The sequence below is a fragment of the Pieris napi genome, chromosome 1 (assembly GCF_905475465.1).
Source record: "Pieris napi chromosome 1, ilPieNapi1.2, whole genome shotgun sequence".
NCBI classification, from domain to species: domain Eukaryota; kingdom Metazoa; phylum Arthropoda; class Insecta; order Lepidoptera; family Pieridae; genus Pieris; species Pieris napi.
In genome coordinates, this window is record NC_062234.1 from 2555573 (window position 1) to 2579936 (window position 24364).

At 32.8% G+C, this 24364-nt stretch overlaps 1 protein-coding gene across 2 annotated transcripts in view; it reads right to left on the reverse strand.

Annotated features, from left to right (window-relative positions):
- LOC125062535 (protein doublesex-like) overlaps nucleotides 1-24364 on the reverse strand; it is a 146685-nt gene that overhangs the window by 20827 nt on the left and 101494 nt on the right. The window contains exon 3 of one of the 2 annotated variants that reach the window (XM_047668938.1): nucleotides 19979-20187. In XM_047668938.1, the coding sequence (XP_047524894.1) occupies nucleotides 20003-20187 (185 nt within the window). In that variant the 3' untranslated portion in view covers nucleotides 19979-20002. Of the gene's footprint in view, nucleotides 1-19978; nucleotides 20188-24364 lie in introns of those variants that run through there. The other variant, XR_007119450.1, reaches the window with a different exon arrangement.

Sequence of the window (24364 nt, forward strand, 5' to 3'; positions counted from 1 at the left end):
AGAACAGACAAAATCAATTTGCATGCTTTTTACATAAATTTTTTGGATAGTTTAGTAAATTTTCGACTGATATTACTTTTATATATAAGCTATATTCAATCTTGGACTATGTTCTATATACAAGCCAGATGTTAAGTCTGATTGTTTTGGTAATATTACCGGCGGCGGTCACACGCACGTGCTTTTTGTATAAACAAACGAAGTGTGCAATGACCTTTACTTGTCATCTATGAACACGGAATTTACAAAAAAAAGTGCGTGCGTACAAAGCACGCATGTCAGAAGTGAAACTTTGGCAAACTAATTTTTGACTCTTGTTCATATTTATACAAATCTAAAACTTTAGATTTCCGAGACTTAGAGGGAGGGAAAAAGGAATTGTTAGGAATTGAATGAATTTAATTGTCATTAAAACATTAAAAGTGTCGAGAATTAATACAAATAATAAATTTAATTTTTTAAATTTATTCCTTCGATAATAACAACACGTGGCATTTACAATTCGTCATTAGAAATTTCAATAAACTATTTTGAATAAAATATAAAATACAAATATTTCATAAATACTCGTTACGAAATTTTAATTTTAAAAATAGAATTTCTCTAAGGTAACCTCTTCTCACTCTCTCTCAATCGGTCTCAATCGCTCTCTTTCTTTTCTTCGACAAAAACTTTGTCTGGTTCTTTTTCTACTTTAAAACAGTGAGCTAGACGTACACTCAAACAATTGTACCCTTCAGTAATTCCATGGAATCCTTCAGATTTTTGAAGACATGAAAACGTCAAATTCTATTCGAGAAAAACGTCTCATTAGGCAATTAAAGTTATCTACGATTGTGTACATGCAACTGTCAAGGATATAAAAACGATCGTTTTAATAAATTCTATATTTGGCGCTGGTAAGCGAGGTATGCATTTTAATAAGTGAATACATAAATAGAATATACTAAAATAAGTTAAGTAATTAATTAAGCGAACAACAATTGTTTTTGTGTTTATAGTTAAGTTCCGCCAGTGGCTCGCCTAATGATTAACGACATACCTTTAGCTAACGTATTTGAAATAGTTTTTACTACTCATTTAAACATATTAAGCGCGTCTAGAGGGTAACACTACTAAATTACAAGGGAAATCGTTTTTATGTCAAGAAATTAATTAGTTAAAACACAAATCCATCCTTATGTAATTTAATACATTTTCTTTTTTTTTCTTTTCTCACTTCTTCTTGTTGCCTGGAAGAGATCGCTCGAAAGCGATAAGTCGCCAGTTGCCTTTCCGAATAGTGTTTGCCGAATTGAAATAAATACCTATGTGCTACGCGCAACAGCTCAGACGAATTTTATAACCTTGTCTCTCTCTTCTAGATAGACTCTAATTGGTAGCATATAATATGATTTAAGACTCTATCTTTATATATAACCTCCTAAAAAGCTGAACTGATTATGTGTGTTCATGTGGATTCGATGGTTAATATTTTGTTTGTATTCGACGTGAGTACAGAACGTTATTATTAGTCAATTTCACATTTACTCGATCGAATAATTAATAGAATAGTAACAGAAGTTTCGTAATACGAAGTATTAAACAACATACGTTCAGTACTATGTACTCTAGTCTTGCAGGTAGTGTGCTCGAAGAACTCGGTTTCTTTGTAGCTATGGGATATGTGCGACGGCAATAGCTAAGGTTGATTGCGATACCAACGGTCAGAACCAGTCTGTTGCATAGATCCCAGGTGGAACTGCAGCGTGCTTATATGAAAGAAGAAGATAAGCGTTGTATGAAATTGCAAGAGCAATCTATAGAAGACTGAAGGGTAGGCAACTGAACGGTTCTTCTTGCCAAATGTATCGTTTTAAATGCGACTTTAAATGGAATAGAGAATATGTTTGTGCACCATTAAATGTGGGGATTAATCTTTGTCAAAGCCCAAAATCATTTATTCATATAGGTAACACAATGTACACTTATGAACGTCAAGAAAGAAATATACATTAAATGCTTCTAATTTCACATTTACTGCCAGTTCTCAAATCAAGGGCGTAGGACCGAAGAGAAGAACTGGCAATAGACTCTCCGCCACTCTTTTCAATCGCCAAGTTTTTTGTTTCACACAACGTTTGTAAGGAGCTGCAACCATTACTCCATGTTCCACATTATATCTTAAGTAATAAATATTAATATTGTTTAAAATAAATACAATGACAAATCATTCCAAATAAAGAAGAGTTAAAAAGCCAGTCATTGGGATAACATATGAGATTAAATAACGAAAGATAAACAGAAGGACGAATTGAGGACATAATTATTCTTATGACTTCACTGTGCAGGGTGATTCTCTCGATTTAATAACGCATCAATGAAGTGCAGACGCGAAACTTTCTGAAGAAGCTTGCTAGTTATTCTTTTAAAATGTGCTATCGATTGACCTGACGTTTTTTTCAATTCTTTCCTTCAACTTCACTATGAAGTAATGATTTATGAAAATATTATGTATGTATACAAAAATGGTGATAAGTTTACAAGAATAGACTTACATGAGAATTAATGACAATTCGGAGGTTTAGACACTTTTAGGTTCGCAGAGTGAGTGAATGTGAGGTATACAATTCAACGTATTCATATAAAATTGTAGTAATTATTATCGGTTGTGAAGCTTGTTCTAATTCCGTACATCGAGCTACATGTGTCACCATTACAGTAGCATTACGCATGGTCACGTGATTTACTGTTAGATACATATTTTTTATTTATAAAAGGGGGGCAAACGTGCCTATGGGACGTCCAAAATAGCAGTGATCGCATCCCATGGACCATCAGTCAGTGGGTGCGTTGCCGGCCTTTGAGGGAGGAGTACGCTCTAATATTAATATTGGAGTAAAGCCCCATAGTGTTAATAAAGTCTGTGTTTAATTTAACATAATTGCGTTGTTTATATACTGCTAAACTTTTTACTTAAGGTTTTAATTATTACTGGCCACTAGATAATGTTAAGGCATTGTCGAAGAAAATAAAAAACAAAAGAGCATCGGCGTTTTGGTTAGTAGTCCTATAATAAAGTGTGTCTAGAAACACCTAAAAACAAAGTGACGTCTTTGAATTTTAATTAATTTCTAATCACAGAAAACACATTTTAAGTAGTTTTTTTTTGTTATCTTTTGAGTATTAATAGAAATTGAAGTGAGCCTTTTGAGTATTGTTATTCATTGAAGCGAGTGAGTTTAGGTCATAATGCCAGATCTAACTGAATTGCATGTCTCCCGAGCTATCGCTTTGCTTGAAGAGGGTCGAACTATGCGTTATGTAGGAAATGATCTAGGAGTAGCCTCTTCTGTTATCTACAGACTTTGGAAGCGATACCGTGAGACGGGAGAATACTCACGAAGGCGTGGTCAAGAGAAAAACTACACGTTTGCAAGATTGCTACATCGTCAACTGTGCTTTACGTAACCGCACCACAACTGCAAGAGATCTACAAAATACACTAAGGACGGCTACTGGTGTAGAAATTTCCGACCAGACGGTAAGAAATAGGTTGTTGGAAGCCAATTTGAGATCACGCCGACCAGTTCGGGCTGTGCGTCTAACAATTCAACATAGACAAGCTCGCCGACAGTTCGCGCAAAATGACGCTAATTGGCAACTTCGACATTGGAGGCCAGTGCTTTTTACTGACGAATCACGATTCCGTCTAACACGTTGCGATGGTCGTCTCCGTGTTTACAGACGCCCAGGCGAGCGATACAGTGCAGCAGCAGTCCAGGAATATGACAAATTTGGATGTGGCTCTGTGATGGTTTGGGGCGGAGTTAGTTTGGACGAGCGCACAGATCTCATTGTTGTTCCCGGGCGCTTGTGTGCTCAAACTTACATTGAAAATGTGCTCGAAGATCATGTTTGGCCCGCAGCATATGGTATGGGCCCAGATTTTCTTTTAATGCAAGATAATGCCAGGCCGCATACTACAGCCATCACGTCAGATTACTTACGACAGCAGGAAATCCGTGTAATGGATGGCCTTCTATGAGCCCTGACGGCTGACCTAAATCCAATTGAACACATTTGGGACTTGCTTGACAGGCGCATCCGGAAGCGTCCGATTGCACCCCAAACACTGCAGCAGCTCCCTGAAGCGTTTATTGAAGAATGGGAGCGAATTCCACAAGAAGATATTCGGAGGATCATACGAAGCATGCCGCGTCGTTGTCAAGCCGTGATTAGGGCTCATGGAGGCCACACACGTTACTGAAAGTCACTAAAGACGAATATTCAAACGATATAAAAATATTTCTTTGATGGACCTTTTATATCACCAATTAGCTTTTCGTCTACAATGCACATTTTAATTTTTTTTTAATAAAACAAATACTAATTGATTTTTTTTATTAATTGTTGTAATTAACAAATTAACAAGGTAAAAAATAGCGTACAAGTTAATTTAAATCTAATTTTAGTTTAAGCAATAGAAAGGAGAAAAATTTTGTTCCGCTAATTGTTTTGAGCAGTATATATTATACATTTACGATGAACCAGTCTCAGTTATCTTCCAGTAATAAGGCTCTCATACCTTGACCTGATTCCAACAACAATATTCCAACCTTGTAGCCCCTTATAATGAATTGTTTCGATCAAATATTTTTCAATAAAACATTACTCTTAAAGGTTACAATATAACACAATTGTATAAAAGATAAATCACATTCAATTTTAAATTATGATAACATTAAGATGCTTGCATGTAAGATCGGTGGCGCTACAACCTTTTTAGATCTGGGCCTCAGATTTCTGAATCTGTTTCATGATCATTTGTCAATCTCACCAAGTAGGAGCCTTCTGTGCCTGACACGCGCCGTCGACTTTTTGGGTCTGAGGCAAGCCGGTTTCCTCACGATGTTTTCCTTCACCGTTCGAGCCAATGTTAAATGCGCACATAGACAGAAAGTCGTAGCCGGGGAACTAATCTACGCTCTCACGGATGAGACGGCTCTCACTGAAGCCCCTGAGACAACACTGCTATTGTTACTATGACTCTTCTTTAGCCGCGTTCTTCATTAATGAATGTCATACTGGTGTTGCAAAGCTTCCTTCATTCCCCCTGTTATCCTTGCAGGAACAGGGGATTCATGTAGGAACCTCAACTTGGTCGGTCCAGCAACAAGGGAATTGGCTTCGGGGTCTCGTGCCTTTAGTAATTGATAAATTCATCCTTTTTGCTGTCCAGGGACTAATGAACATCCGCCTCTAACACCAGCATAGTCAGAGCCTTCTGAATACAGCTCTTACTTCACCAGTACATCATTAGCATGAAAGTCACTCATTGATTGTTTCCAAAAAAATCAGGAACAGGGTGAGTAGTTCCAAAAGATGCTATAGATATCGGAAAGAAGGTATACAGATCGTTGGGATGACACTATGATGGCGAACTATTGATGTATGTTGCTACAAATACAATAGCCTTTTTTTTTTGAAAAAAAAAACGTTTTTTTTTTAATTTTCGGTTGAAATCTGCTTTTGTTATTTACAGACAGAATAAAGTTAAGAAAAAAATCCTTCATTCATAACTTTATCTGAATCATCTAAATATTCTAAATTTGACGTGGTATATGATGACTACTGCTCTATATTTTTTTAGGACATTTATAACAGTTTTTGAAAAAAAGTTAAAAGAAATAATAATTTCACAGGCCAATAATATATTAATAATCGTATATAAGTCTACGAAAGGATTAATGCTTTTCAGTATAAAATTTAATACCCTCTGCGATGGAAATGGAATTTAGTTCCGATTAACCTGTATAAGTGTTTCATAGAAATGGTGGCGTATTGTATGGATTTTAATAGTTCCTGGAGAACATTTAAACCTTCGCATGGCAATCTTTAGAGTTTCTCAATAACTCAAAAATGATTGTTCAAATAAGAGATTTCCAATAAATAATAAATTGAAGTGCGATTTTAAAGTAATTTTGTTGGTTGCCAAGAATTGAGTGCCTCATGGGTTTATATAGAATAATAGTATATAAAGGCTATCGTGGAAGGTATGTGGGGTAAGGGGTTCGATTCTTAATCGTAGCGTGGACATAAATAAATGTGTTATTTGTCCTTAAGCTTTTGGTAGAAGATTGACAAGTATGGCGAAATTTAAAGATGACCCAGATATTTTCTTGTAGACCCCCTTTAGTTTTTACTCTGCTCTGGCTCTGTTAGGCTCTTTTGTGGGCATATTTTTTATGTTTGATAATATTAAACCTGTTTTATTTTCCATTTTCATCATTAGCTATGTTCAAAGTGTCGCGTTCACGAACTGCAGCCCTAATCTATATTTTATATCAAAAGTCAAAAATTCAAGTCCGAACAGTCACCACAAGTAGCGCACGTTTACTGCCAGTCAATTAATAATCCTAATTTATATAAAAACACAGTGCACAGTAACTGATTACATTAATTCCTTAAGTCGAATCGTTGTGGACGAATCACATTCTCATGTAAAATTAAAAAACAAGACATAAATCAGGAGTTAGGGTCTCGTAGTTAGATTTTATGTTCGGAAAATTTGATGGGAACAAGTTTTTGAAGTTATACTTCTTTAGGCGCGTTATGAAAAATTCATGAGAGTGAAATTTTACGATGCGCGCGCACCGTGACACAAAATTAACAGAATGAAGTTGCCCACGGAAGATGCTACGGCATTGGACATAATTTAAAAACAACATTCGAATAATAATAGAATTTATGTTACACTTAATGTAAGAGAATAATAATAAATATTTATTTATTTAATTTTTCAAATGTAATCTGAACTTTATTGACTATAATTACTCCTTTTCCAGTATTTGATTATTCATTTGTAATTAATTATTTGCATGCAATCAAAAACTATTTATAATAATGCCAAAGAAGTATAACTTCTTACGCGCGTACATAAGTACACGCACCCTTTTTTATTTATATTTTTAGTAGCAAGATTAATCTTGTTGTATCGTAGTTGCGCATCAAGAGTAATAGTATATCTAGAGCTTGATATATTCGGTAGTGGGCTGATCAATTAAAAAAAAACATTGTTAAGTGCAAACAATTACAAGCATAATCTAAATTTGTAAATAAATGTTTATTATATTTATGTTTACCAGAATGTCATGTATTTTAGAATAGATAGCTTGTAACATTCCAGATAAAGCATGATATTATGTGGTGAAATTTAATCAATTAATATTTACATAAAAGTGTGGTACCTAGTTTGAGTACGATTTTTTTAGTAATTCGTTTATTTTACTACACTTTTTGACAATCTTTTATAAGAAATAATATTTGCAATTTTTCATTTAAAAGATATAGCTAAAACAGATTACACATCATACGAAGAATTGCTAAAAGATTATGTATATATTTTTAGCTAACTGGGGTAAAAATAGGTATCTTACTTAAATATCTTGCTTACAAAAACGTTGAAGTAATTAAATACACCGTAAAACTAACACAGCACGCATTACAATGACAATTTAAAAAGATTTACAATTTACTCGTAGATACCCATTTCTAAACACGATCATGGATCAAGTCTTTATCTGACACAATACTCTACTATTTTTGGGCATACACTATGATATGACCGAGATTAATTAAATTATATACGGAACTTCAATCACTCAACACCGAGACGGCCTGACCGATGTTTAGTTTTTGTAGAGTCAAGTTGGACGCAGGAAATATCGACGTGTTTTGTTAGTAAATCTAACCTGTCGCATATTTTCTCTTCGCGGCCACACCAAGCCAGTATAGTTTTTATTAGTTTATTAGAACATGTGTATGTTTGTAACTCAAGAACTCATGTACATCAAAAGTCTTGTCATGTTAATATGTAGGTTATATTAGACACTAGACATAATTTTTTACTAACAAAACACACACAAAATAATAATAATCAAATAAAGAGAAATGAAAGGAATAAGGTACATTTTAAGTGTGTAATCTGTGTGTGTGTTGTGGTTGAAACTGGCCCTGGCTCAGCATTATGCTGTGGAGCAGACGTGTTCCATAGCGCTGGTCATTCTGTAGAGAGACTATAATAGTTAGTTTGCGCCTCAGACGCAAAAAAAGAAAAATAATTTTATAATAATAATAGTAGTAAGAAATTAACAATGAAAGTAAAGAAGTCTTCGAAGTTTTGTGTGTAAAAGTATATAGTAAATAAAAAAAAGAATAATTCTTCTAAAACAGGAAGTTTCATCATATTTGAATTAAAATCAAATATAACACGAAAACATTTGCGCTATTTTACCCCTTGCTTTAGTCTGTAAATTTAATCTGTGGTAACTAGTTACGCCTATTAGTCTAGTCGACAAGTTGAAAATGGAACAAAATAGAGATACTACTCTTAAAATTATGTGCGATAGCTCATTGGATCTGGAATGACGTCCTGAAAAATGTGCTAAAAGCGTGTATTAGCACATAAAAAATTGCAAAAGTTATAGACCATTAAAGATGAAAAAATAATGGCATTTAGTTTTTTGCCAATATTTAATAAACTATTAATATTTAAGAAATTTCAAATAAAGATTCTGAAAGAAGAGGAAATTTCTAATAAAAAACTCCTGACTCCCAGAACTCTATCTCCATTATTTATAATGTTAATTTAACGCTGAAAATAGGTCTGCGGTTGACATTTTTAGGATTCGCGCGTGGCGTCAAAAGCGACTACGGCACATTAATTAATTTATTTAAGGTATTGAATATTTTTTTTTAAATTTGAAAAAATTATGGTGTGTTCTGAACACTATAATTAATTTATTCCCGTTGAAAATTTTACTTAAAGTTAATTTTTCAACAAGTTAAATAATTGTTAACTAACGAAATTTTCTCGAACGACCGTCTTAATTGTAAGTGAAAAAAAATGTTTAAATAATGGTCGTAAAAATATTTCGCTTCGTAGAGCCTTTCTTACATACATACTTAACAAGATCGTGCCATAAAAGTTAAAAAAATATTTATACTTCGTTTATAACAATTTTTTTACTTAAACAAAAACTTAAAAATCCATGTAATGATGTTAAAAAAAAATTTTTTTTTCTAAATCATCATATAATCGTTTTTTTATTAATACAAGATATTTATTGATTTGCAAAAAAAAAATTCCCGCCATTTGTTGTTAAATTTTTTTTAAACAAATTGATTAAATCAATATTTTTAAAAAAAAATTTAACACAACTTTATTACATTAAAAATTTTATGATTTTTAAAAAAAAAAATTTTCCTTAATAACAATTTTTAATTGTTTATAATCGTTTTTTTTAATTTTCTATTGTTTAAATAATTAGTTAAGAAATTTTTTTTTCCTAAAAATCATAATTGACAGTCTTCTATAAAGTAACAGAAAAAAATTTTTTTTTAATCAACAATTCTATTGTTTATTAACTTACCAATTTGTTATAAACAAATATTCAACTTTTGTTTATTTTTTTTCTAAAACTTCTAAAATTAACAAAAACAACCATATATAACAAAGTATAGAAAAAAATTTTTTTAATTTTAAATAAAAGTAATATTCATGATAATCAAAAAATTTACAAAAAAAATTTTTCTATACTTTGTTATATATATTGTATTAATAAAAAAACGATTATATGATGATTTAGAAAAAAAAATTTTTTTTTTAACATCATTACATGGATTTTTAAGTTTTTGTTTAAGTAAAAAAATTGTTATAAACAAAGTATAAATATTTTTTTAACTTTTATGGCACGATCTTGTTAAGTATGTATGTAAGAAAGGCTCTACGAAGCGAAATATTTTTACGACCATTATTTAAACATTTTTTTTTCACTTACAATTAAGACGGTCGTTCGAGAAAATTTCGTTAGTTAACAATTATTTAACTTGTTGAAAAATTAACTTTAAGTAAAATTTTCAACGGGAATAAATTAATTATAGTGTTCAGAACACACCATAATTTTTTCAAATTTAAAAAAAAATATTCAATACCTTAAATAAATTAATTAATGTGCCGTAGTCGCTTTTGACGCCACGCGCGAATCCTAAAAATGTCAACCGCAGACCTATTTTCAGCGTTAAATTAACATTATAAATAATGGAGATAGAGTTCTGGGAGTCAGGAGTTTTTTATTAGAAATTTCCTCTTCTTTCAGAATCTTTATTTGAAATTTCTTAAATATTAATAGTTTATTAAATATTGGCAAAAAACTAAATGCCATTATTTTTTCATCTTTAATGGTCTATAACTTTTGCAATTTTTTATGTGCTAATACACGCTTTTAGCACATTTTTCTAGACGTCATTCCAGATCCAATGAGCTATCGCACATAATTTTAAGAGTAGTATCTCTATTTTGTTCCATTTTCAACTTGTCGACTAGACTATATAATTATTATCATTCTTTGATCCCGTCAGCGTAATTTAGATTGTATTGATAACATTGACACAAGAACAAAAAACATTTCGATTTTAATCACTAAAAATACATACACAAAAAATGTTTCGATATAAATAAATCAAATAGCAAAATATCTTTTTGATTCGCATATTTTTTTGTATCGTGGAAATATCTGCGTTACTTCGCTTTAATTTTTATCATGTAGTAACCAGTTTTAAAAACATATGTACTTCGAATTATTGTTGTATGTTTTAAGGCATTTCTTCCCTGGGAATTGGCTACTATACGACTATAGCCCAGAGAAAGAATTGCCCTGTCTCTAATGAGGTACGGTGGATTGAACGGAGCCGACCAAATGATACATCTATATATATCCTATACTAACTGGCGCGACTTCGTATGCGCAGGATTAAAACAATATTTGTCCAAATGATGTAGCGTGAAACACATAATTTATCTACTTACAGAAGCGATATAAGTATCCAATTACATTTAAGTAAATTATCAATTTTTATTGTAGTTATGATTCACTATATTGGCTTACACATAAGATATATACTGTGCGTTTTTTGTAGGACTATTTAAGAAATACATTTCCATCTTATATTACATATGTGTAACACTAGCGGTTTTGGCAGTGCACACAATATCTTTCTAAATTGTAGCCTATGTGTGATGCATAAGCTATATTATAGTAAAGTTTCATTGAAATCCAATCAGTAGCTTTTACGTGAAAGAGTAACAAACATCCATCCATACCTACCAACTTTCGCGTTTATAATATTAGTAGGATTTAGCTACTTCTAAATATACCATAGCCTTCTTAAACCAAAGAATGTCGGAGACAAAATAGAGTAATTGCAGCAATGTATTTATTGCATTTTTAATTAAACGGTTGATTCACAGTGTTGAATATTTAATTATGGCCATAATAATAAATTTTATTTCCAAGATAGGGTTACCAATAAAGCCGATGGTTGCTACAGATCAATTTATACGCAGACAATATTTTATGGGCCATTTTAGGTACGGTTTTACGATTCTAGACGGAGCCGCGTCTAGATTTTAATACTATCTAGTTCTGGACGGCATTATGCCTAAGTGTTTTTGAATTATTTATAACAGTTGTAAAAATTGTTATTGGATTTATAATAAAACGGTAACGTAGAACATAAATTATTGTTAAATATGTTTATGACCTTCGGTAAAGGTTAAAGCACGGATTACGAGCACAGATTAAGCACAGAGTAAACATGATGTACACGCAACGACAAAATGGTTGCCGCTTGTCTATGGACTAACAATCAGTCACTAGAGGGTCAGTCTATTATAATTAATATTCAATTAGCCATTATTATCTGTAATGACTACAATTTCAAACGATTTCATATTCTTTCATCATTAGAACATTATCCCTAAGTAACATAAGCAAAAGTAAATTATTAGCCCGGGTCCCTTGGGTTGAATGCCTTGGCGAACCTCGAGGGCCCAACTTAAGGGCTTGTGGAGGGCTGAGGTGTTTTTAGTGGGCAGGGTCTTAATAGCCCTCTAGACCCAGCCCCACAATCCCGTCAAGCTCGACATCCATGGCGCGGGCCTGCGTAAGCGCATGAACAACTCATTTAAAAGTTGTATTATCTGTATTTATTTCCCCGGAGTCGCGACTAAATAGATTAAAAGTTTATAATAATACAAAACCTCAATTCGGTAAAAAAATGTTTTTTTTTTTTAATGTGTAAAAGTTATCTTAATAAAAGTCTAAACTATAAAAAAGAATCTAAATTATATAAATAAATTGTTTAATGAAAAGATAAATGTAGCTCTATTTGAGTAAAAGTTACTTAAATATGACCTAGAAACAAAAAACCCAAGCATTCGATGATTAACGCGAAAAACCTAATAAGTAAATGTCCATATAAGAATTTAAAAGTTCGAAAAATATGTTTAAAAGTCAACGGGAAAGGTGTACAATAAAAAAATCAAATACTAGGTAAAAGTAAATATTATTTTAGTTTTATAAAGGAATACCAATATTCAATCATACAAAGGGCTATTAATTATTTTACGCGTTTATGGAAAATATGGACAAAAACAGTGAAAGTTATTTATGATCAAAATATTGATTGGCGAAAAAACTCCATGTACGAACAAAGAAAATTAATTTAATTCAATTAACGGCTACCAAAACATTGCACCTTGTGACATATTGAATTCCAAAAGTCAGATTATTGTTACCGCATTTCTTGTCTAAATAAATAATTAAGAGTTTTTAACTCAAAACTTCCATATTAGGTTTTACATATCTGGATTTCCGCGTTGTGCTTCGTTAATTACCTTAATTAAATTTGTACAGATGTCTAAATGAAAAAGGCAATTTATAAGTAAATATGGCACGCGCCTGATTCTTAAAAAAATAAATGACAGTTTGAAACTGACATTTAAATGATACTGACGTTTTGTGACATTTGTTTTGCTCTGTAGAATTTGACAAAACTATCACAGCCAATGTTCAAAGATTTCATACTGCTTAGATAAATAGTGACGCAATTAATAATTGAACTAGACAGGACTTTATTTTCGTAATTTCTGCTAAATTTCGTTTGTAAAGTTAAAAAAATGGTGCTAGGAGACATTTATTGAAGGTACTTTTTTAATATTTTTTTTGCTTATTAATTATTTGTTCTTATAGATATTTTGCTAAAACGTTGATTTAAAATTATACGCATACATTGGTCTGGGTATGTTCTTACTACTATAATAATGTGTAATACAAAATATCTATTGTCAATGTCAAAGTTAGAGATTTGCCAAACGATATTGTCGCTGGTTCACGCAAGTCCTGGGTACATTTAATTTTTTTTTACATTTATAAGAAAACAAATGGAATATTGCAAACTTTAGCAAGCTCCAATAATATAAAATCGTTATCTATCGTGATGTGGCAGTCTGGGGCTTGAGACGAAATGACTTCGACAGGCGTGACCCACTAACTCCAAAGGAATTCGTATGAATATGGTCACGTGATAAAGCGTGAGTAATGTCAATTCCATACAAATTTAGCGTTAGTGGGTCACGCTTGTCAAAAAGTGATTTTGTCTCAATCCCCTGCGTGATATACTATAGCACTCGAAACCTCCAAAATAAGAGATTATATTGGTAAACGAAATTTTTGACAAGAAATTAAGAAAATTCTCTAACATTACATTTTAAATTGTAGTTAGACAGGAAGCGTCATTGTTATATCTTGTCCTAATACGGTAACATTTAGTACATTAAAGACTTGTCATATTCTACAATGATTAAATTACACTACTAGCAACATCCTTTTCAGTTAAAAAATTATTCATAAAACAAAAATGCAGTTTCTTAATCTTCTTCCTTCCTTTTACAAAGACATAATAATAAGTTCTTCCATATACGAGCTTTATTAAGATTTAGTTTCCGAAAAAAATTGAGTAATTAGATAGCAAATAGCTGTCAAAGAATGAGTATCCCAATAGCAATAGCAACGGTCTAGTTCTCGCATAATCCTAAGGGGTTAATCACAACTTTGGGGTCGGGATTCCAATCGTTATTGACAGAGTGCAATTTTTGTGCGCTTGATTTCACCTCGCAAGCAAAGCGGAAGCGTGGCCGTCCCAGGCAAATCCGGCGTCGTCCAGTTGCAGACGAGGCAAAACGAGCCGGAGCGACGAGAAATATGAACCTCAAGACCGAACGCGATGGAGACTGTGTGTGTGTGTGACTGTCTACTCCATTTTAGGGTTAATAGGACATTAATTAATCAAATGCAGACTTTTTAATCAGAGAACTGGCACATCAAACCTCGGGTTCTAGTGCCAAAGTAGCTTACGCAAACGGAATACAAAATAACTTTATGAATAGCATAGTTGTTTTAAGAAATAATAATTTCCCATAGTGAGTAAAATTTTGCAATTTGCATATAATGAACCACTATTATTCTGAAAATAAAGTTCTATCACCATTTGAATTAAATAAACAATTAACAATAATGCTTAACAAAATAATTAGTATTTTGTACAAAAAGTTTAAAGTTCCCCTAACATTATTTCAGACGCTAGTCATAATACAATTCCGTCGACGAAGCTTAACAAATTATACCAGGTAAGCGCAGTCAGCGATAAAACAAGCAATCTTATTAGACGGTAACAAAACAATGCAAGTTAACGCAGCGCTGCAGCTGCTGTTTTTATGTCATTGTGACGTTTACGCGCGAAAAGTTTTACGATCCGCAGACGCATCAAAACCGGTAGTGTTGTGCCAAATTCCATTTGAATCGAAATTATATCTATGGTTTCGAGATATTTCTAATACTATAAATATTGAAAATGTATTCCAGATGGACATTGTAATATTACATCCTTATTATAAAGACAAAAACAAGTTGGTGGCACTAATAATTGAAATAATGAGAAGTCAAAAAATATTCTGGGTACCGACTTACCACAGGTTTAAATATTAATTAGAAGGTTATTCAAGAACTAGGACTGTTATTAAGGTAAAACAAAGATCTAAGGTCATTGTAATAATGTCATTTATAAGAAAAGGTTTACACTAAGTTTTATGTTATTATATTTAATATAGTACACGACCTTCGACAAAGTGGTCTCATCTAAATTCTTTCATTTGTCTGTTATCTTCGCAACTATTTTCTAATTCTCTGCTATCTCTTTTATTTCTTTTCTTTTAACTTATAATATGTTGGTGTACATATTATAAGTTAGGCAAACACAACACTACTATTAGGTTTACGACCTTTTCGTATCCCAGTATTCGAGTTCTAATTTTAAAATAGGGCCTTGGTTATGGTAGGTCATTGAAATGTGACAGAGTATACAAAAGTTTTGGTATAACAAGATTTTACTCCACCGAACATAAACAATAATAAAACCCATAATGAAAAACATTTTAATTTTATTTCTGGTCTACCAATTTTTAATTTTCCAGTTGGATTACTTCTGAAATACCACCTATTTGCCTTTTATTATCTGCAAAATATGTATTTTTTATTAAAACCATTATAATTTGCAAAATTCGATAGTTTGCAAGTATAACACTAAAAATTCTCGAAGCATGTCTGCGTATAAAATACGACGTCATAAAAAGTTTTTGTGGAGAAAAAGCTATAAATTCTCTATCCCTTTCTAGCGAGTGTTTACGACCGTGAAAATGCGAGATGACTATATATTTCATGAGTTTTATTACATTGAGTGATGTGCTACGTTATGCTCATTTGTTGAGATAATTACCTTTAGATGAATATTTAAAAAGGTGCCGCGTACATTATGTACCTATGACGAAGCTTATACTATAAAGTAATGAGGGAAAAAACGAAAAAAGGCATATCTTTAATACGTTCCGATTAAAATTTTAATATTATATTTTAGTATCACATTCTAAGTTTACGATTTCAGCACTACATATTATATTAAAAAAAATTGATAGCCGTCACGGGACGCCTGGCAGTTGTGTAACATCGAAATTATTTTGTACAATATGCATAAAAGAATAGATTACGACACGAACTATATTTATTTCATGCCATATTTGGCACAGTGAAAATATTACGAATTTTGCACAGAAAATGTTAATTGTTTATTGATTTTTATAAACAAAAATTCGAACAAATTTGAGGTATGTCATACTTCAGGATTTGTCAAACCGGGATTTTTTAGTCGGGTAATTGGTTTACAGAGTCGCTCTGCTACGGAAGTCTTTCTAGTTGAAGTCTCTTTATTTATAGAATATGTGCCCGATTAATTTTTATTTCATTACTAATTATTGCCAGTTTTTTTTATTAATGATTGCAATTGGCAGGTAAAATTTCGATATTATCTTTAGCTTAGCATTCGGAAAACGGACAGTCTTCGGAGTTCCGATACCGATACCAAATAGGTACTTACATGTGCGAAAAACTCACATACTACCGAACATTTTATCGATCGGATCGATAGATATATCCCTAGATTTCACAGGAATTATCCTGACAAAGGTTAAGTTTATTCCATATATGGAAATTGTATTCGTTTTTACAACAAACTCCCAAGCGAAAATAGAGAATTATCACTAAATAAATACAAAGCCCATGTTAAACGTAAATTAGTTAATAAAACTTTTTATAAATTTGACGAATGTTTAATAATGACTAATCCTTGGGATTGATTTGCTCCAGTCCAAACAATTTGAATGACTCAAAACTTAGCGATTAAAAAGAGTGGCGGAAAGTTTCTTGCCCGCTCTACGCCCTTGACTTGCGAACTGGTAGTAAATGCAAATTTACAATTAATTTAACTTCTTTTTTGACGTTCGTAAGTGTACTTGTTTACCTATATGGATAAAGATATTTTGAGTTTGAGTTTATACAAATAACAATAGACAGAAATCGACGGCAGCAGGGCTATTTCTAAATAAACAAAGATCAAAATCTGACATATGTATTGCATATTTAGACGCAGATCATACAAGTTTATTAGTAATAACTATCTTAAAGTGCGGGACAGATATTGTTTTATTATTATCACCAGGGGACTTTACAACCTATGACTGCTTCAGAATTGATGACATCGTTAAGGTGACGCTTATGCGGAAAGTGTTTTGCTGAATGTTTGGCTAATAAAGATATTTTAGTTCGATACATTGTCTTTGGTTTAAGTTTCAGCTACTGTGGGCGGAACTTTAGGGGTATTTATTCTTAATCGACTTTACTTTCGATGACAATTGACAATTTGAATTCCTTGTCAATTGAGTGTTTGACGTTAACTGATCCTTATAAGGAAGAGATTGCTTATTAGCAATTAAGCCACCCAATGCAAAGTGATGTTTTTTAAATCGTAATTTTGTTTTGTTCCCTTTGGAGTAGAGACTTTTGGGGCATAGCTCTTGGGCCGTGGGGATTAAGTGCAAAGGCACTAATTAAAGATTTAAGATGGCGCCAGGTAGATAGTAGGGGTAGTAGATAGTACCAGCTCAACGAATAAGTATCGCAATATAGAGAGGAAACACTGCCATTAAAGGAACACTTCCACAGGAACCAAACTTTTTAAATTTGTTTTATTTATTATTAATATAATACTATGTAGATTAAGAATTTTCTAAACACTATATATTTGGGTGTATAGATAGCAAATTTGTAAATTGTTTTAGTGTGAATTTTGAAATTTGATAAACAAAAAAAAATCTTTTTAGGTTTTGCCTTTACTCCTTTACAATATTTGGGTATAACTAGAAAAAGCGTGGGTTGCTCGATAGACGAAAAATATGGCACAGAGCGCCCCACGCTTTTTCACAATAATACCAGTATTTTTTGTTCATTACCATTTTCAGCCTAAATTAGGAATCATTTTTCACTTTTTAGTTTGATGTGCTTTAAAAGCGTGTGTTCTGGTTTTTTTAAACTATTATTTATTTTTTAGTTAATTTTTTTTCGGATTATTGTATTGTCATCGATCTTTGACAGGTGCGCAAAGTTTGAATTAAATCTGTTGGTCCAAGATCCCAGGGCCGCCAGACGTCACGTATTTTCTGACGGATGAAATGTGGACGATTGGGTAGTGTTAGTATGTACTATGATCGTATGCCTACCTGCTAGCTTGGTCAAACGGCCAATTTCCAGGTATCAGGTAATCAAGGTACACAAAAACATTACTTACTTCACGTAAATTCTCATGGCTGATTTTTATATATGTTTTCGAGTGTATAGTTAAAAATAAATTGTCAATACTCCCAGACACTTTCCGTCGGCCATATTGCTTGACAGACGCTTTAAGGGTCTCAAAATAATTAGTCAACTTCACGTAAATTCTGACGCTCCATTTTTATATATGTTCATCCCACAACTATTTTAAAAGCTTTGACAAGAAGACAGACCGATCCAAGGGGCCAATCATCCCCTAAACTAAATTTTAATATCTCTATGAGTGAGAGAGCATTATCTACGCGCATGAGACTGAGTGAGACCGACTGCGCTGTTAAAGCCATGAAAATTACTTGAAAAATTATTATTATTCAAAAAGGGCAAGCAAAATATTTTGAAGAAAAATGAAGAGTACCAACAAGCATTTCACCGTTTTGGTACGTTGGATTTTGTTGGTGATGTAGATGAAGAAGAACGTGTATTCAACATAATACAAAAAATTATCTGTGATGTTTACAACGTTCCTGGAATAATTGATGTAGATGCTGCCAGACTACAGTTGTTTATCATTTACATACATGGTATCTGATATAAATGAAGAATTCAATCGAAAGAATTTAAGAAACTTCGATGCCAGTAACTTACCACCTTGTAAAAGTGAGCTTTGGCAACAGTTTCGACGGGCTAGCTTTGGAACAATGCAAGTATGAAGATGATAAATATTTTCAACCCCGAAAACAATGGCTGGACACTACAAGATGGTAAATATGATTTTCATTGGTTCGATGGAGATCAATTACCGGGTTTTGTCAGTGAGTCGCTGGAAGAACAATCCGGTAAATTATTTTCGTTTCTCATATTATTTGTATCTTTTTAGTTTTTTCAGACCTTCATTGTTTAACTTGTTTTTTACAGAGGAAGAAAATAAGGATAATGCTGATGATGACGATCACGATTTAGATATTCAATTTCAAGATTGATATTTGATGATGATGATAATGAAGATTAAAAGCCACTGTTAAGAAATATTGAAGAATTAATATTTTTCCACTTTGTTTCCAAATTTCTAATAAATAATTAATTTAAAAAATTTCTGCTATTTAAATATAAGTGGTATTTTTAAAAAATATTTTTTAGTTCTAATTAATAAATTGAAAAAAAAAAAAAAATGTCGGCTAACTTTAGTATTATTTATTATGTGTCAATTTTTTTCTTATTTTTGTTGCTATAATTTACTTGTCAACAAAAGTTCTAAAAATTATAAAATATATGTTCAAGTAATTTTCATGGCTTTAACAGCGCAGTCGGTCTCACTCAGTCTCATGCGCGTAGATAATGCTCTCTCACTCATAGAGATATTAAAATTTAGTTTAGGGGATGATTGGCCCCTTGGATCGGTCTGTCTTCTTGTCAAAGCTTTTAAAATAGTTGTCGGATGAACATATATAAAAATGGAGCGTCAGAATTTACGTGAAGTTGACTAATTATTTTGAGACCCTTAAAGCGTCTGTTAAGCAATATGGCCGACGGAAAGTGTCTGGGAGTATTGACAATTTATTTTTAACTATACCCTCGAAAACATATATAAAAATCAGCCATGAGAATTTACGTGAAGTAAGTAATGTTTTTGTGTACCTTGATTACCTGATACCTGGAAATTGGCCGTTTGACCAAGCTAGCAGGTAGGCATACGATCATAGTACATACTAACACTACCCAATCGTCCACATTTCATCCGTCAGAAAATACGTGACGTCTGGCGGCCCTGGGATCTTGCTCTATGTCCGTTAAAAGTGGATCAAAATCGAGTCCGAAGCAGTCGGTTACATACATACATACAGGTGAAGCTAATATAAAGCGAATATATATAATAAAAGAAGTATATGTTATGTTAGGGAGCAATGGCGTTAATATCATCAATAAATAATTACTTTACTTACCAGTTGCGGTGCCGTGTCGTTATGCTACAAGTGCGCAGGAGGCGGGGAATGCCTTGCAGTCAGCGGTAGCGGCAACCAGTGCGGCGCGTACTCCGGGGTGATCACGCACCGTGGTAGCCGGCACACGCTTGGCCGCTTGCGTGCTTGTAGCTCCAGCAGTGAACAAAGAGACCGTTCATACAGCTGCCACTGCCGGACCACCCAGTTTGCTGAAAAATTACAAATAAATTAATATTTTGAAATTATAAATAATTCAACAATTGCCAAGCTTAATGAGAACTTCGCGATAAATTAATTAATTATATCATAAAAGAAAACACTTAGACAATATACATAGATAAATAATAGGTATATATGAAACAGAAAACATAAGAAGTACATTAATACACAAAACCATAAAAAAATGAAAGAAAACGACAATTAATACTTAATATTTCAAACAAAAGAAATTGGATTGTTACTTCTAAACCAAGTCAAAGTCTTCTCGCCTCTTCAAATATTTCCTCACATCGTCTTTGGTGAGGTGGAAAATATCAATATCCTCATAATTAGTGTCACAGATAAAACCCGAAACATTGGTTAAATGTAATTAAATGCTTAATAGATATAAGATAGAAGACGTGTCTTAAGCGGGAAAGCGAAATTTTGTATTTGTCTGTCGTACAAATTTTAATATTTATAAAGAGGTTTTTGGAGCGAATCCAAAAGTTCTTCCTAAGTACCTACCATAGACAATGTTTAAATAGAAAGGGTTATATTAAGGGGGAACGCTGCCAGTATCTTCGGAACATTGCCTAAAGGGACTTAAAATATAATAACTAAGGTATATTTTAGTTATTTTATTTTATGGTTAGTTATTGTTTTTCTGTTATTTATTTATTTGTAGTTTTCACACTTCGATATCTACAGTATGTGTTACTATTTAAATAAAACTAATATTCTAATATTATTAAAAGTACATGAGAACTTTTTAAATTCTCAATTTTTTGCAGTAGCTTCAATTAAGTGTCTTGCAACATTGTACACAAATTCGTATTTATTAAGAGAATTGAATCATGAGTATTTAATGCCCACAGGCGAAATGCAATCGATTTCGATGTAAACATTTAGGATCACCACTCACTCATTACATACATTGTAAGCCGGCTAATAATTATAACCCGCTTCGCACTCGTGACTCTTCAAAAATCGTTGTATTCCACTGAATTTAGATAAAATATATAAACCTGCGATACAAAAACTATCTATTGAAAACAGTACTAATGTTGAAGTTCAGGGATTGTGCTACTCCCAATAAATATACTGATATTCTGTCCACATAGTATCCCTAACTTTCGTACTAACTGATCTGAAATCATCGTAATTCATGTGCACATTTTCTTTTTCATGTTATTTTTTATTATTGTCCCTTTCACTGTTAACATGTGTTTCAATTGCTTTGCTTTGTTCAAAACAAAATAGACCGTTCTCCCAGATAAATGACCCCAAATCAAAACAACAAAATCGTCGAGTTTCAATTTCGTTACCTTGTGTGCGCAGTACCTAACAGATAATAAATCTTACATTGTATGTTATTCCCGTGAATCTATTTGTATTTTCTCCTCATAACTCAGAGGTACAATCAGAAACGGTTGCACGTATACTAAACACCCCTAATCATGCCTCAGGGCTAATAAGGAGGCTATAACTCAAAATCGTGCGTTTGTAATGAAAGGGCATCGTTTGAATTTGATTCATATGCGAATTAGGTGTCAATTTATGAGATTTCTGGTTAATTAAATCGATTTTTAACAAGTATCTGTGGGATCGTTCGATTTTTAAAAGTAGCCGCTTTTAGTCACGCACTTTATTTTTAGACTTTTGAACTTAAATCGCGGGAAGAAGTTAGACTGTATTTATGGGAAATTATACAATCATATATATAAATTGTAATATATATAAAAACACAGCTAACTAACATATCAGACTGCCTTCTAAGATAAATAACCGCTTAGGTGATAAACTATTTTTTGTCTAGCGGCAAGGGTAATTCTTCTTTCTATGTAGATATAAGTGAAAACTGCAGTAAAAGATGAACTGACAGAGAGACGCGGCGGAGGACTTGTTTTGATATAATTCAATATTAGATGCTGTCAATGACTTTTTATGCTACCTTTGTATGCAGTAAGGTAAAGTAAAAACTCATTTAATCAATCATTCATAGGTAACATAATGTACACTTATGACATGTCAGTAAAGAAATACATTTGAATGGTTCTAATTTTATATTTACTGCCAGTTCTGAAATCTAGGGCGTAGAACGGGAGAGAAGAACTGGCAATAAACTCTCCGCCACCCTTTTTAATTGCAATTTTTTTGTTTTACAAAATGTTTGTAAGGAACTGCAACCATTACACCATATCCCATTTTAAGTAATTAATAATAATAACATAAATTAAAAACAAAGATTTGTCCTCTATCAGCAGGAGGTATGGTGAAATAGGAGCACGCACTTACATGCATTATCACGCTCTACAGTCATTCTCTGGAACTCAATCTCTCATCGTCATGACAGCGTTTGTAAGAAACATTTTTAACGGTACAAAATATCAATAATAAATTAACCAAACGAATTATATTTTCTGCTTTTGATATTATTAGACAGGTGTTGTTAACCTTTATTACAATTACTGACTTCCCGCGGTTTCAATCGAGCAGGTGTATGGATTATCATTTCGAGTATTCTCAATTTAAAGTTAAAATATGATCGTGAAAACGTCAGAAAACCGGCATGCCTTTGATTCTTTTAAATCTACAATGTGCAACCAGTGTAGGCCTTGTTGCTTCAGCGAATCTCTTGCCCTGAAGTAGTTGGTTCGATCCCCGATGTGCACCAATGGACTTTCTATCTATGTGGGTATCACTCGCACTTACGGTGTCGGAAAACATGAGAAAACCGGCATACCTTGGAACCAAAAAGTCGATGGCGTGTGTCAGGCAATTGATCGTAGCCAATACCAAGGGTAGCGCCATTGTTTTTTTTACTAAGGAGAGACAGGTTGATTTAAAAATATATATTTGTAACTAATTTAATCTAAAGTACAACTTAATTAGAGGCTGAATCATTAGGCCGTTTGAAGCCCAGCAACGCATTCGCGAGTCTTTTGGAAGTGTTCGATCTCCTTGACATTAGGCGAACATCCTGATTATGAAAAACAATAATAAATAGAATTTTTTTTTAGATTTTTTTTTTATAATATTGTGAAAAAAAGTCTTGATTAGTCAATTCATCAATCAGAATTGCCGCATGCCCAGCGACTTATGCGGTATTATTTTTAAAACACATAAAAAAAAACTGATTTTAAAGTAGTTTAAACTACCACCGGCATGTGCGAAAAGCATTTGTACGTATGGCGAATGTTCAACAAACCATCACAAGCATGTGTCAGAAAGATTTTACTTAATAAAAAAAATGCTATTACAACTTGCATACAAAAACATTTAATTGGTTTAATAAGTGTAAAGAAGTGATTATATTTAGAAAAATGATTAAGAATTACAAAAAGTTAGAAGCTAATACCAATGTAATGGAGAAGCTTATTAGAGCCTACAATCTCTGTCATAATCAAAGGGGGCAAACAGGAGGCTCATCTGATGTTTAGTGTGCGCCGCACATGGGCAGTCAATGTCAGAGGGCTCGCGAGTACGTTGCCGGCCTTTTAAGAAATGATACGCTCTTTTCTTGAAGGACCCTAAGTCGAATTGATTCCGAATTACTCCAGTGGGTAACAGGTTCCACATAGTGGTGGTGCGCGGCAAAAACTGCCTTAAAAAACGCTTAGTTGTGAAAGTCTTTATACTAAGAGTTGGTTATAGTTTTGAGGCTGTCTGACTTTCGTTTCGTTGAAACGTTAGCGGTTTTGACAGGGGAGTCACAGTTCGCGCGCGTCTTGTTTCTAAACCATTGGTTAACTGCCGTAATTCGACACCAGTATTGAATCGCGCGCTCTTTAGTAAAATGATTAAATCGTAATTAATAATCGTTAATGCACGGAAAATACACGTTTTACATATGATAATTCAGTATTTGCGTATATAAATACTGACATTCCACACATATTTCTAATGTAACGGCAGTATGTAACCGTCTTCCTCGTTTACTGATAATCATTATTTATACGGAAATAGCTGCATTGATTGTGCACGCTCTATCGCCTGTGATCGCTTTGAGTATATTTTTATAAATACTATAATGTCTCTTATACTCATGTATTACAGTTATTAAATACCTCCTAAACTTGCTTACTTCCCTTTCAATCCTAGTTCGTCATCATGAGATCAAATTGTTGTGGTCTCTGGCAGAATGACCAGCGCGAATGGAACACGTCTGCTCCACAGCATAATGCT